Here is a 16272-nt window from a genome sequence, read left to right as displayed (position 1 = left end):
GGGATCGTTCCCTCCGGGACACTCTGGTCCACTCCTCCATCACCCCCTACACCTTAACCCCCTCCCACTGCACCTTTCCATGCCACCGCAGAAGGTGCAATACCTGCCCCTTCACTTCCCCTCTCCTCACCGTCCAAGGGCCCAAACACTCCTTTCAAGTGAAGCAGCATTTCACTTGCATTTCCCCCAACTTAGTCTACTGCATTCGTCGCTCCCAATGCAGTCTCCTCTACATTGGAGAGACCAAACGTAAACTGGGCGACTGATTTGCAGAACACCTGCAGTCTGTCTGCAAGAAAGACCCAAACTTCCCTGTCGCTTGCCATTTAACACTCCACCCTGCTCTCTTGCCCACATGTCTGTCCTTGGCCTGCTGCATTGTTCCAGTGAAGCCCAACGCAAACTGGAGGAACAGCACCTCATCTTCCGACTAGGCACTTTACAGCCTTCCGGACTGAATATTGAGTTCAACAATTTTAGATCATGAACTCTGTCCTCCATCCCCACCCCCTTTCCGATTTTCCCCCTCCTTTTTGTTTTTTCCAATAATTTATAGATTTTTCTTTTCCCACCTATTTCCATTATTTTTAAATGTATTTCCATCCATTGTTTTATCTCTAACTTTTAGCCTTTTTCGATTCTTTCACCCCTCCCCCACTAGGGCTATCTGTACCTTGCTTGTCCTGCTTTCTACCCTTAATTAGCACATTCTTTAGAAAATATCACCACCTTCAACACCTTTGTCCGTGACATTTTTTGGTTATCTCCACCTATCACTGGCCCTCTATCCAGCTCTACTTGTCCCACCCCTCCCTTAAACCAGCTTATGTTTCACCTCTCTTCTATTTTTACTTAGTTCTGTTGAAGGGTCATTCAGACTCGAAACATTAACTGTGTTCCTCTCCACAGATGCTGCCAAGACTTGCTGAGTTTTGTGATGCTAATTGATGTGACGCTAATTGTGGATAAATATCAGCCAGAGATAACTGCCCTGCTCTTCAAACTAGAGCCATGGAATCTGTTATATCCACTTCAACAGGCAGATGGGGCCTCCTTTTAACATCTCATCCAAACATTTGATGTAGAAATTTAAAATTCTACCATTTATTTTACATTGCCTCTCATGTACCACTTCACACTTCTCTGCACTAAATACTGTCTGCCTGTTCATTCCACAAGTCTGTCTTGTGAATTCTGTTACTATCCTCGTCACAGGTCATTATATCTCCCCAAGTGTTGTTTTAGCAGCAAACTTTCACGATATGGCCTGTATACCCAAGCCCACAAACGCAATCAAGTTAGACACAATTTACTTAAAACAGGTGTGCTAGCATTCATTAATCTATACTTATCCAGTGACAATTAATTTTGACCTGATTGGCTCAAAAACTGATGCACGGCCAGTGTTTGCAATTGTCATGTTTTTCCCTCTCCACCTTTCATGAACAGGGTGTAACGTTTACAATCCTCTAGTCCTCTGGTATCATTCCCATATATAAAAGAAAGATTGAAAGACTTTGGCTAGTCTCGACAACTTTCCACCCTTTCTTCCTTCAATACATCCAATCCCAACCCGCTGACTTCTCTACTTTACCCAATTGCTCTACTGCCTCCACTTCTACTGTGATATCCTATTTAGTGAAAAAAGATGCAAAACATCCAGTCAATATCTCAGCTACGCTCTCTGCTTCCACAACAGCTTTTGGCCCCATCAGTCCACTGACTATCCTTTCATTATCTGTATATGAAAGGCATTCAGATTTTTTATGTTGATCACTAGCTTGTTTTCATACACTTGTTGCCACTCTTCAGTTCTCCACATTTTCTTTATTCAGCTTCATTCTAGACTGAATTGTGAATGACAATTGTAAACCTCATTCTTCTACTTCAATTTAATCATGTATCGTTGAGAGCTTGTTTGGATCACTCCTCTTATTCTTCCTCAAAGGGAAGTGTCTATGCTGTACCTAAACTCTCTGCTCCTTGAAGATCTCAGATTGCTTATTTACTGTTTTACTTATTTTGAATCCAATCCATATGGGCTAGATCCAATTAATTTAAATTAGGCTTCCTCCAGTTGGGTATTTTCACTGTTTTTCCTCACCTTTTCCATAATTACCCAATAAATAAAAATGTGATTGGTATTTCCCAAATGTTCCTGCACTTCATCCACAGGACTACATCCAGCACGGCTTCTAAAATGACTAAACAGTGGAAACACTTGAGTCCAGGATCAGTTGTGGAGAAAGCAGCAGAGAAGCAGAGTTAACCTTTCAGGATACAGGCTTTTTATCAGATCTGGAAGTTAAAGGATTTGACAGATTTTAAGCAATTAGACATAAGGGGATTTGAGGTTGGAGAAATTGGTGGGGGGGCGGGGCGGAGGTGGGCGGAGGTCTGTGATGCACTGCTTCCTTTGTCAGACTGGAAATATTGATCAAGATCTCATATATACTTCAGGAATTCCTTCCCTCTGCTTTTACACCATTTTCCCGGGTTAATTGACACTCCCAAGTACCACTGTTTTAAGTTCTTGCATCTCAATTTGCTTGCAAATTTGAACCTCTACCTCCCCATTATTTGGTGGCCTTTAGTCTCCACCCAGCAGCATACAAGCAAATCTGTTGTTCCATTATTCTAACCAAATATTGCTAGAATCCCAAGGAAACCATAAACCAAAACAACCAAATTTTGGGGCCATTCAGTAAATTACCAACAAGATGCCACTTTTTGTATTTTTACTTTAATAACATGAATCAGAATCAATGCAAATTTAAAAAGGAATTAACAGGCAAATGATCAATTTCCCTTGAAATTGGGGTTTATTGTGAAGAGGTGACAGGACCAGGAAGCTGAAAATTATTGAAATGATGTAGGGCGTCAATAAGTCACAAATGTAGGCGGTAAGGGACTGTACAAGGGAAGGAAAAGAAAGTCAAGATAGGAAGAAATAAGTTGTGGGGCAGGAACAGGCTGAAATAATGAGTCTACCAGGACAGTCCTGTTTGTGGATTTTGGGGGAGGTAGTAGCAGGCTATATGCAGTTGGGGGACTATGAAGTGTGAGGCTGTGGAGGGAAGATCTCCAAAGGAGATGAAGTCAGCGACAGTCCTGGAATGGCTTAATGTTCAATGGTGGGTTAAGGTCCAAGGCAGTGTCCATTAGCCATATTCAACTCGAAATGTTAGTTTTCATCTCCACAGATGCTGCCAAGCCTGAGTATTTCCAGCACCTTGTTTGTGTTTACTTGCAGCATCAGCATTTTACTTTTACAAATTCTCCTTCACTGTATTGCTTCCAGGTCAGAGTTTATTACAATATATTCTTTGAACCCTCCTACATACCATCCCTTTCTACTAAGCATATTTTGCTTGATACAACCACCCATCCCTTTCATCTCCACACCCCCACCTCCTGCATACATTATATGCAAATATAATACTCATCTTTCCCCTTGAAGCCATGTCTCCAATTGTCACATCATCACAATGCCAAGTGATTCAACCTTATAATAACCACCCTAACTTACACACAGTCCAAACTAAACTTAACATGACTTGTTTCCCATCTGATCACTATTTCTGAACAATTCTAATTTATGTCCGACTTTTATTCATTCATGGGATGTGGGTGTCACTGGCTAGGCCAGCATTTATTGCCCATCCCTAACTGTCCTCTAACGACACTCCTGGGTAAGTTTAAACCTGAGACTGCACATGGGGATAGAAGAATAACAGTGAATATGCACACTGTCAGGGTCACTCATTGTGCTAAACAGTATCTGGGAGCTAGAATGTGCAATACTAGAACAGGGCTACCCCCATTCCAGAAGTGGAATCTCTGCATTTAACAAGCGGTCACACCCATAACAAGTGCATTTAAAAATCAATAAACCACGCCAGAATTTGTTGTGTAACCAAAGTTTATTTCCAAGAAAGTCACAAAACAGCGTACGAATGGTGCAGTGTGAAGGCAGGAACAGGATCACATGGGAGAAAATTGTATTGCTGCAGCTTCTCCTTAACATCACCAATGGACAAGATACAGTTAGGGCAGGGCAACAAGCCACATACAATATTTACAATGCAGTAAATGAGAAAAGGACTCAATATAAAGCATTTCCAGCATAGGAAACAGCAGCTCACCAACCTCATGGGCGTGAGCACACAACTCAAAGCTAACCTGATCAAAGCATGCCTGACGTCTCAAATTGATTGGTAACCTCTTGGGCTGCAGCCAGTATCTGTGATATTCATGCAGATAAAGTTAATTAGCTGGTAGCAAGAAATGTCATTTTCCTAAATGTCTCAATTCAATTCTTCCAATTTCAGATGAGGAGCTGGCAAGATACAAGGCATTCTCGAAACCTGCAAGACTCCTCTACCTTGACGATAATATTAATTACTATTGAATGTCATAGAGCACATTCCTTATATACACAATAGAATATTCCAATATATTCTAATGTGGTCACTACAGAACTATTTCTGTTCCAGTGATGTCCAAAGCACTGCACATAACTGACTACCACAAACTGACAAGCACGGGATTTACAAATAGCAAGCCAAAGTTTAGATGTCTGCTTGCATGTCTCTTAGAAAACACATGAAAAACCAGTAAATACAAAACAAAAACGCTCAGCACATAACCCCAGGTGGCAGGTTAAACAGCACATGCCACAAACTTGTGTTAAAAAGCCTACCAGGCTTAGGATGGTTATCTGCCAATAACCCAGAGATGAACTAAAACTGTGTTGATCAGATCAACTTGGGGTTGCGGACAGGGATCATTCCCACCAGATTTGCTGGAGATGGGACACACTTTTGGAATACAGAAACAGATGAAAATGCACCCTCAACGTCAATGCAGTAGGTAAGCAATCAGTGGTCTGCCCACAATACAATCCTGCCTTTATAAAATGCTCAACTCTGCCCATAATTCACAGGTTTGACAATTTCTGCATCTGAAAATCTCATCACTGGTTACATTATAGAATACATGAAAAGAAAGACAATGAACAGCTAAAATAGGGTAAAAAATGCAACTGACTACACGTCGAGTCTATTAAACAAATGCAAATCACATTCTTAACAACTCCGACAAGTCTGTACATGGATCTTCACAAAGGCCACTATGCTTCAGATTTACTTCCTATCGTTTGACCTGGAGCGGCTAAAACAGAAGAGAAATAAGGTTTAGAACACAGCACCTGAAAAGATTCCATTGTGTCCTTTCAACACCAAACCAGAGCACCTTGTGCACATTCTATAAATTTCTGCATTCTGTGCACAAGTACCCTATGGCTTTCTACAAGCATTAAAATTACATTAAGAACCCCACTAAATTTTCAACATCCCCAAGATACCCACTATTTTTGGATACTAATCAGAAGGATTCAGTTAGCGCAATCCAGACTGTTACAATTAATGCAGTGAATGCCTTTATAGTAGTTAGGATCCAAAACTGCCACATTCCCATGTCCTGCAGCATTAAAAACAAATATCTAGAGCGACCTAAATGGAAACAGCACTTTGTGTAAACCCACAAATATGCAAGGTGTAAGATCCAACCCTCCTTTACCAAAGCATTAGTATTTGTGTTGTATTAGTCAGAAAGCCATAGAAATTCAGAGCTAGGAAGAAGGCCATTTAGCACACAGTCCACAGGAGATGACAAGAAGTAATCCAGCCTAATCCCCACTTTCCAGCTCAGTCCATTACTCTGTAGGTTACAGCACTTCTAAGTGCATATCTGGGAACCCTTTAACGTTATGATGGTTTCTACCTCTACCACCCTTTCAGGCAGTGAATTCCAGATCCCCACCCAGAGGGAGAACAAAACTAATCTATTCAAGTTTCACACCATTCCAACTTACCTGCGAGACCTGGAGAAGGAGCGAGATTGTTTGTGGTTCCTCTCCCTGGACAGGGACCTCTCTCTCCTACGATCCCTCGAGAGGGACCTACAGTAAAGTCAAGCGTGCTATTAGATCACGAGATCTACCGAGACCTGTTTTGGCAAACATCCTGGTTCTACCCAGCAAAGAATCCAACATATATTCAATAGTCATACCATAAAGCAGTGCTTCCCCCTATTATAAACATACTCACCACCGCCCCAAACACACACTCTACACTGGGAGTGACCCAACATTCAAGTAACAAGCAATTAAGACACAATGGAATCTATTTTGCCCAAATGTTTTAAAAAGGTAGTTACAAGGATAGAAGTGATGTTCCACACAAATTCCATCTACTGATAATTCAAGCCTCCCCACAAAAAACAGAACTAATCAATAATTTGAAACAATGATTTCTTCAGGGGCTCTAGAAAAAAAATGAGTTTGAGTAGGAGCCGATGGGCTCAGTCAATCCCAACCCAATGAAGTTGCAGGGACTAGGGGGAACATGCAGGATAATGAGACTGGAACAGTATTAAAGAGTGTGAATAATTGTGATGAAAAGGTTAGAGAATGACCAAAGACAAACATTCCCATCCCATCATCCAGCATAGATCATTTAGTTTCAGACTCCACAAACAATGTGATTCGTACCTGCTCCTACTCCTGCTGAAGCTCCTTCGGCGAGGTGGTGATCTACAAGCGAGAAGGGAGACCAGTTAGGAAGTGAACTGACTGCTGTCCTTGCCCAATGACCGGTACAAAGTACCAAGCTACTCGACCACAGCCGGTCCCAATAACCCCTGCTCACTAGTAAAGGTAATTCAACACTTTAATATCTGTACCTGAAGTTTAACAAACCGCCTGCATAAAAATCTGACTCAAGATTAAAATCAATCTACGCAGAATGACAGCTTGGTGAAGCTTGAAGATGGCCAAACACCATTGCAGGGTTCTCATTATTGGACCTATAACCTGGAGCCTATTAGTGCAGAAGGACTTCTGATCAATTTACTAAAAAAACTTAAATCACAAATAAGCCACTGGCTTGACACAGGAAAGTGTTATCAATTATTTAAAAAATTTTAAACTGCAATGTGAAATACTGGAAGCCAATGAAGAGATCGGGGTCAGGGTCAACACTATTTTACACAAAAAGGGATAAACAAACCAGCAAGGGTGAGGAAATCAAACTACAAATGTACACCCTTTGCTGAACTAACAAGGAAACAGATCAACTGATCTCTCAGCTGTTGGTGGATCTGTACAAGATGAAGAATCCCTTCCTGAAAACCCTGCATTGGTGTAATGTAACCTCAATAATAGGAAATGCTTTAAAGATTCTTGCTACAATTGAACACATTAACTGCACACAGCGTTAAAGGAACCTACAGATTAGCAGCAGAGATGGAAAATGTTTAATGAGTGTACTGATCAAGGGTCAGTAAGCATTTAGGACCTTAGTGTGGTACCAGCATCTGCAAGAATGCTCCTGGTACTTACTGCCATCAGAGGCCCTCAGTGAGCTAAAGGAAAGCTCAAATAGCAAGAGTCATTGACCATTTTAGTTTGGTTGACAGAGACAAATGCCCTTGCACAGGCGATTGACCTGTAAGATTTCCATCCCTGGGTGCAACTTAAGGTGCATGAAACAGCTCTATCTTAGCACAGCTTTTAAAATTTAGATACATAGCTGTAACAATTCAACACACTGTACATACTTAAGCCCACATGGAAAAGTGTTCTGTTAACGCTGAATTGTTTGGATTAACTGGCTTTAATTCCAAATTCGATGGTTCACTGCAGTGTCTGCAGGCCTGAATTCTGAATCCTCAATAACTTGCACATTAACCTGCTTCACTTAATTGAGGACACAATGCACAGAGTAGTGGCTTACTAACACAAGTTAATTCTGAAGGCAACAACAGACCACATGACAATTTTACATGAAAACGGGGCTGCTGTGAGTTGAGAAGCCAATACTGGACACCTTCACCGAGCAAAAAGATTAACCCCTACCATTATCGATTACAATATGGGAAAAAGCTTAAGGCTTTGTGCGTTTTTACGTGGCTAATAACAGTTGCCATTGGAAGATTGACAGCATTGTGCTGAACTAGCAACAAGCCATTGCCTGATTAAGCCACTACTGTACACCGTCCTCATAGTGGAAAAAATCTAGGGCTGGGTTTTAAAGGAAGAAAAAGCAATTAGGACATCAATATCACCAAGATGGCTAGCTACTGCTGGACAGCTGGCACCACATGGCCACTGTGTTCAATGCAGCTCTGGCACCACTTTTGGTTAACTAGACAGCCAGGTGCCCAGTTGAGATTTTTTCCACCATGCTGTGTTTTTCCTGCACCAAGGACTATCCATTTCACTTAGCCTGTAATCTCTAGGACACACCAATCCCAACTATACTTCCATCACCAGGGCCAGGCCAGCTCTCAAGGGAACCAAATGCCTGCTTTTAACTTTTGTAAAAGCTCAGATGAGGCCTCAAGTGAACCAAGGTTACATTGTGTACCATTTAGCTCAAGGTCCACTGAAATGATGATGGCTATGGCCTGCCAAACTTGAGAACAAAGATTTGAAGTTTAAAACAGCAATGAGTCAGGTGATATTAAGAATTAAAGTTTAAAATGCTAACCTGATTCCCATGTCACTTGTCCCTCAATTTCAGCACCAACGTTCAGGCAAATGGCACACCCCTTCAGAGTTATTCTGGCCCATTTAAGACATTTTTTGCACTTAGATTTGAAAATAGGTGACAAGTGCCACAGGCTTAAGACTGTACAATCTAGCAAAAGACATTACACTACGAAGATTTTAAGTTATTTCAGAACCCAAGTGCAAAAACCTTACTACCTCTATACATGAGAACTTTTCTTTAAACAGAAGTTAAATTTAGTCTTTACACAGCCAGCCCCTAACAGAACACTGTAGTCTCTTTACCTTGTCAAAAAGCTTACTCCATTATACCAGCAGTAGACTATTGTATAAAGCAGGAAAAACTTACTAGTCTTTTGGTTTTCAACAAGCTAGAAATGGAGAGGTGAGGCTGCCGGACTGACGGCCAGGTAGAATTTGCTGAAAAGGTTTGCCAGATGCGTGGTATTTGGTTGGCAGAGGGGGGTGTAGTGGTTTTTTTCCTGCTTTTTATTTAGTCGAAGGCTGCTGAGACAAATGCTGAGTGTTCGGCTGCTGTTGTGGAGACAACGAGTAAAGTAAACAGCTGATTGACCAGAAATGTGCGGGCAGTTGAGGCAGCCGCTGCCGATTGGTCATGGTTGGAGAAGAGGCTGAGAAACAGCATGCTTGGGAACCAAAGGGCGGTGGTGCAACCTGACGACTGGACATGCCTTGGTCATGTGATACCGACACCAGCCAAGCTGATTGGGGCGCGCTGGTCACATGACGCTGAAAGGGCTAGTTGACTGGCTAATGTAGATTCGAAGGGTGGTGAGAAGAGGCATGATGGTGACTCTGCAAGGGGGGTTCATTTTTATTAATATATAAATAAATGGATAAAAATGCATCTTTAAAAAATAAATAGTGCAACAGACAAGCCATCAGTAAAACCAATCTTGACTATTAAATCATTTAGCCATTAGTGATGAGTGACAATGCAAAACAGCAATATCTAACCTTACAACACTTTTGCATCAATCTCATTGCAACTGGCCAGAATGCAGCAACATGCTATGCAAGTTATAAATCTGCTAATTAGGGTTCCTTCTGAATGCAAATAATAATCAAGAGTCACTAACCTGCACAAGGCTCCTCTTTGTGGAAAGCAGAATTCTTACCCCATCAGGGAACGAGATGTGTCAACACTGCCATGGTTGGATGTCAAAAATCCAGTTGCATCACAAATGTGACCATGAGTTAGGCTGACCATCAGCACTGAGCTTAAACGGGTAACTTTCAGCCGTGGGCTGTTTTAACGAGACTTACTTTACTGCCAGCAAACTCTTCCACAACAGAGAAGAGGAAAGGTCTGCCTCCCATGTTAAACTCAGTCAACAAACTATTACAGAAGGAACCCCAGACTGGAGTGCAATATGCCTCAGTGTAGCTTCAAAAGGCAACAGTGCACCCCAGAAATAATCTCAACTCATCGCCCTCTGCATAAGCTCTCAGGCTGCACTAGTAAGCTTAGCAAACCAGTGGTTCAGATAAAGCCTAGGCAAAGATTGTTACTCAACTGAAATTTAAGCAATTAACATCTTGTACAGCAGAAAAGTTTGAAATCATGGTTTGAAAATATTTGTGAAATCTTTATCTTAACCTCTGGTAACCCAAAGACCTCTCTCCCCAGCATTCCCTCTAAAGGCAAACTCATTTTCTGAAAACAGAATTTGGAATCAACTTTCACATCAGATTTTCCATCTTTATTCATGTAATTAAAGGGAATGCTGGTGCAGCAAGTCCAGTTTTTTTTGCAATAGTACGAAAATATTGATTTTGGAGATACAAAACTGGTATGTTCAAACATTCATTCTACATGCCAAATGAGGACAGATCACTTCACACTATCCAGGTAAATCATGGCTGATAAATCACTAATTGCAGGGTGGGGTGGTGGATTATGATTGTTGAAGGGAAGATTATTAAAAGCTCATTACTAGAAACTGATCATACAGCAGCTTTACAAATTTAGATTAAGATTTAGAAAAAGCTGAGAGTGAAACTATTTGCATTTTCCAATCATGACATCAATTTAATACCCAACTGACCAATTCTTATCTCCTTGCAAGCAATGCTTTAGTACCAAAGCTCAAAATAATTTATGACACTGTAAAATGAATAAGCAAAAGTTAAAGCTCTTGGACCAGCAGTGCCAGAGAGCAGAAATGGCAATAGCCTTACCACAACACACGAGCAGGTGGCCACTTCATTTACATGTGGTGCGTTTCCAGCTTTAAGGACGAAACACAGTCTACTGGGCCTGGCAACTAGGGATGTCATGGTGTCCATCCTTATACAAGAGCACAACCTAAGCTGATTATTATGGGGCAACTCAATGGGAGGCCTTTCATTCAGACAGTTGAAACTGCTTGCAAGGAATATAGGTTAAACATCAAAATCAATGTGAACCAATATATGGCCACCACTGTAAGGTTGGCATTACCACTGTGTTGCTGCAAGTCAAAGCTATCACTAGCCACAGTTGCGCACTTACTGGTGTTAACAGCAACAGCACAGCATTTATAGCCATGGGAAGTCCATGCATATATTATTAGCCACTTGGACAACTCCATATATACCACAATAGCTTGGATACCGGGTGTTCAACTAGCACCCCGAGGAAGCAGTCTTTATCCAAGTGATAACATGCATCTTAAATAGGTATCCTCATCATGACATCCCTGCTGACAAGCCACTTGAGGATCATGTGCAGTCTTTCCCTATATACATACATATTAAAATGCAACTGAACACATAAGGAAAATTCAGGCTGTTGTTCAAAACCATGTCGCCCATCACTAGTAGCTGTTACATCAAGCAAACAGCTCAAATACATGAATTACACAGATGGAAAATTACAACAATTTTTAAAAATGAATTTTTGCATGCAAAGCTACATCAAAAGGCAAAGCTTTCTGGTGTTACCTGCGCCGGACCGGGGGGCTCCTGCGGCGATAATCCTCACGAGAACGCCTGGCCCACGCTGGAGGCGGGCCACGGTTACGAATGCGTCTCTCCCCATTGGATAGTTCTACACGAACACGGCAGCCACAAAGATTCCTGAAAAAGCAATACAAACAAACACTTCACGCTCAAGCAACCCATCCTGCAAACACAAAGGCACAGGTAGTTACAAAATACAGCCCTTTGTATCTCCACTAGATTGATTTATCCATCAGTAAACTCATCGGCAGCCTCAATATTTGATAGCTACCTACATCTTATGTGTGAAGAGTTAATCATGTCTCATTCAAGAAAGCTGAAACAGCTAGCTTTGGGTAACTAATCTTCACATCATGAGCAAGCACACAAAGAACAATAGGGAACATGGCAAGATGGGAAAGATGGGCTCAGTGCAGCTCTCCCTTTGCCCAGTCCAGTGAAATACAGCAAGAACACCATCATAGGAGGTAACTATCACAGATTCCAAATGGTGTTAGTGAAGTAAAATTACTGGCCCACATGACAGACTCATTCCTATGGCAGTCACCAAGTTCCACAGACAACACGAGTTCGATGCTAAGTAGCAGATATTTTTGAGGCCAGGAGAGAGCAATGGGGATCTGTTTAATGGTATCAGGTGCATTGAACTGTTGCGTTATCCAGTACGCATTTAACAATAACTAATTGCTCAGAAGGAAATATTGTTTGGATCCCAAGATGTTCGATATAGCATATCCGAGGTTAACTAACTCTAACCATGAATAAATGTAGTTATGCAGAAAAAGGTCCCATCCATTCAAGGACTGAAACACCAAGACTAATGGAAGCCAGGTTCATAATGAACTGACTCTCAAAACGGAAACACATGGTACAGTCTAGAACTTAGCAAATACAGCAATTATATTGCTATGTTTAACATCAAAGGTGGCAGTCATCCATAAACAGGCACCAGCAGACGTTAAACCCCACATGTTATAATAGGTTTACTAGGAGTGATTCTACAAGCAACACGACAATTCTTAAAGTAGGTATAGGGATTGAAACATGGCTCAATGTACAAGTTAAATGGTAATGTGTGGTTAGAGAAGGTGTGAAAATCAAAATAATCTTCCACAAAGTTTTATTCACCATCCACTTTTATAGAAAAAGGGAAATGTTTAGGTGGCTCTCAGTTGTTTTGCCCTGTATGGTTCTCAAATCCAAATAATTAAAACGTCAATTTTTTTGCACTGCTGGATGAAAGCTCCAAATACTCTACTGAAGTCAGTTAAATGGCAAAATCTTACTGGTCACAATGGGAAGAATAGAGGCTGGAATGAGGAAAATTGTATAAATATCACAAGTTGTATCATTTAATACATTTAGATAATGTTATTGCTTACAGCATTAACCTTGCCACCAGCAAATGTTTTTAAGCACGCAATCAGTAATTGCTATCCTGTTGCAGTACTTTATCTGACAAGTAGCTCCAAGTTGCAGTCACACAAAATGGACACTTGGAAACCATCAAAGGCTTTCAGGGCTGCTGGGTGCTGCCACCTCATTCTGACCATTAGGTGGAGCATTTCTTACAGGCCAAACATTACAGAAATCTCAATTCATCAGGAAACAGCACACTGTCCTTACTACTTACTGAAGAAAGTCACAGAAAAGTGCAAAACTGCAAACAGCTTGTTCGGAAGTGAAGCCAACATCAGGGAGATAAATAATTACCTTCCGTCGAGCTCTCTGACTGCATCCGAAGCATCACGTGGATCTTCGAACTCAACAAAAGCAAACCCAGGTGGGTTCCGGGCAACCCACACACTGCGGAGTGGGCCATAATATCCAAACGATCTCTCCAGCTCAGTCTTGTTCCCATTATTTCCAAGGTTTCCAACGTACACCTTGCAGTCTAGAGGACACGAACCATGATTCATGGCTGGAACATGGGATATGACAAGTTAACATAAGTTTTGGGCCCATTTCAGACAAAAGAATAAGTAATGCCAAGCCTTGAGGCATTCCAGAAAAAACTACACAATACAGTAATTTAATACATCAAAAATAGGCAACACAACGAGCGATACTAAATAATTCAGGAAGTAATTTGGAATCACTTGACAGCACTGTTTTGGTGAGGTAGAGTACATTAAAGGACATCATGTTCTAATCCTAAAACATTCTGTAAGACACAAAGCAATGCAGAAAATATTGCATCTAGCCCCAATATTTATCAAGTAGGTATGAAAGCTCCTTACACAGTTGTGTCCATTGCACTACTGCGCCCTTCAAAAATCACAAAGGGTGTAATGAAAGCAGCACAATAGTTACTATCCCACAGGAGGAATGCTGAAACCACTACAAACCAAGTAATTCCAGACCAGTGTCTGTGGGAATGGTCATAAAACTCCCCAAAGCAAAACCTGAACAGCTGGAATGCTGTACATTCCACAGATAAGTTTCAGGATTCAAAAACCTCGAGCATACAAAGCCCTGGCATTTCTAACTGAGCCTGCAGGTTGGAAGTCAAGTCTGTTTAAAATGCTGTATCAAAACAGCAGGCAAAGCCAACCAGATCCAGGATACAAAGACCAAATTGCACCTGGAAGGTGAGCAATTTTGGGCCCCGTATCTCAGGAAGGATGTTCTGGCCCTGGAGAGGGTCCAGAAGAGGTCCACGAGAATGATCCCATGAGGAACGTTTGAGGACACTGGGTCTATACTCGATGGAGTTTAGAAGGATGAGGGGGGATCTGATTGAAACTTACAGAATATTGAAAGGCCTGGATAGAGTGGACGTGGGGAAGATGTTTCCATTAGTAGGAGAGACTAGAACCCAAGGGCACAGCCTCAGAGTAAAGGGAAGACCTTTTAGAACAGAGATGAGGAGAAACTTCTTTAGCCAGAGAGTGGTGAATCTATGGAATTCATTGCCACAGTCATTGAGTGTATTTAAGACCGAGATAGATAGGTTCTTGATTGGTAAGGGGATCGAAGGTTACGGGGAGAAGGCAGGAGAATGGGGTTGAGAAACTTATCAGCCATGATTGAATGGCAGAGCAGACTCGATGGGCCGAATGGCCTAATTTCTGCTCCTATGTCTTATGGTCTTAAGCCTTTGACAGAATAGCCTGTAGCTGAGAAAGCCCCAAAATGGAGATGACACTTGCTGTGTGGTCCATTAACTACCACCAGGTTCTCACCAGGAAAACAGGATTTAACCAAGGTGACACAAAGGCTAGACAGATAAGAGAGATATTATGAGGTCTCCCATTTAACACAAGAGGTAAGGAATTTCCTCTGGGTGAATGTTGAAATGATGTTTCCTCTCATTAGGGAATCCAAAACTAGGAGAGCGAATTTTAAAATACGGGGCCTCCAACTTAAGATGGAGATAAGGGGAATTTCTTCCCTGAGGATCATTCATCTTTGGAATTCTCTTCCCCAGAGAGCAGTGTGCGCCAGGTCACTGAATAAATTCAAGGCCAAGTTACATTTCTGATGAGCAAGGGTTTAGGGGGGACACGCAGTAAAATGGAGTTAACACCACAACCAGGTCAGATCAAGTAATTTAATCTTATTGAATGGCGGAACAGGTTGGTGGGGACAAAAAGCCTCCTCTTGATTCGACTGATGGTCTTGGGTTCTTAAATTTCTTTCTTCTCTCTACGTCGGAGTAAATTGACAAATTAAAGTGAGTCTGTTAAATAGAATTGCATGTTGTGTTTATGATCTAATTGCCATCGAAAACCACGAGCGCGTCCCAGCCCTGAGGCAGAGTCACAACTCCCGGGGTTTCTGCAGATGAGTTTTCATTGAGACAAAGAGATCGGGAACACGATCCAGGAGACAGGCTCCAGCGCCGGGAAACTCCAGCCGGGCTGGTCCCGATCACTGAGCTCGGGGCGGGGATGTTCCCCGACCGCATGGCGCTGGCCCCGGCCCGGCCGGGCTCTGGTTAGAACTCCTTCCCTCACCCGTCCCCCGGCCTGTCGGGCCCGCCCTCCACTGCTGCCTTTGTTCTCACTCGAGCCGGGAGAAAATGGCGGCCGAGGCCCGCGAGCCCCACCCGAGCCGGGGGAAAAGAGAGGGAGAGGCCGGGCCCCCACACCCGCCGGCTGACACTCAGCCCGCGCCACCCCACCCCGGGAGGAGCTCAGGGAAGCCGTGGCCCCCATCGCACCGGGGTCGCCCGGGAGCCTGAACCCGCCGCCTGACCCCGAGAGAAGGGCCCGAGGCTTAGGCTGCAGGCTCGGACCTCCGCCTCCTCTCGCTCTGGCGGCGGGATCCTCGCTCTCCACCGGCGGCGGGATCCTCGCTCTCCACCGGCGGCGGGATCCTCGCTCTCCCTTCCCCACCACCCCCCCCCCCCCGGCGACGGGTTCCCCGGTACCTGCTCTTGCTCTATCTCTCGAACCGGCTCCGCTCCTGATCCCGATCCCACTCCTCGCGCTCAAACAAAATGGCCGCCGCCTCGCGCCACAACCGACGGAAATAGCCGGGGTCACGTGAGGCCGTGGCCCCGCCCCCTCGCCACCCGCAGCCCAGCCGCTGATTGGCGGAGCGCGCCCATTCATTCCGGTCCTCACTCCCTCAGTAATCCCAACACCCCCGTTTTCGGCATTCCCAACTCCACCTCAGTATTCTCAACTCCTTCAGCATTCCCAACCCCCCCTCAATATTCCCAACTCTGCCTCAGTATTCTCAACTCCTTCAGCATTCCTAACCCCCCCTCGGCATTCCCGACCCCCCCT

The 16272-nt window shown here is 43.2% G+C and overlaps 1 protein-coding gene across 3 annotated transcripts; it reads right to left on the bottom strand.

The window, feature by feature from the left end:
• Positions 1-3904: 3904 nt before the first annotated feature.
• Positions 3905-16020, bottom strand: LOC121282140 (serine/arginine-rich splicing factor 3). 3 transcript variants are annotated; one of them, XR_005943999.1, is made up of 6 exons: positions 15912-16020; positions 13250-13457; positions 11519-11653; positions 8922-9388; positions 6554-6595; positions 3905-5172 (listed from the first exon to the last, which is right to left on the bottom strand). XR_005943999.1 is itself a non-coding variant. In XM_041195645.1 (6 exons), exons 2-6 carry the CDS (start codon positions 13453-13455, stop codon positions 5145-5147), a joined length of 498 nt encoding a protein of 165 aa, XP_041051579.1. In that variant the 5' UTR covers positions 13456-13457; positions 15912-16020; the 3' UTR covers positions 3905-5144. The 3 variants fall into 3 exon arrangements, 2 of the variants coding, with proteins under 2 accessions (XP_041051579.1, XP_041051580.1); XM_041195645.1 differs by lacking the exon at positions 8922-9388 and adding an exon at positions 5876-5962; XM_041195646.1 differs by lacking the exon at positions 8922-9388.
• Between the last annotated feature and the right edge of the window lie 252 nt (positions 16021-16272).

This window comes from Carcharodon carcharias, chromosome 9 (assembly GCF_017639515.1).
Source record: "Carcharodon carcharias isolate sCarCar2 chromosome 9, sCarCar2.pri, whole genome shotgun sequence".
Lineage (NCBI taxonomy): Eukaryota > Metazoa > Chordata > Chondrichthyes > Lamniformes > Lamnidae > Carcharodon > Carcharodon carcharias.
Note: the sequence above shows the minus strand (reverse complement) of the source record. Positions and strands in the feature narration are given on the sequence as shown.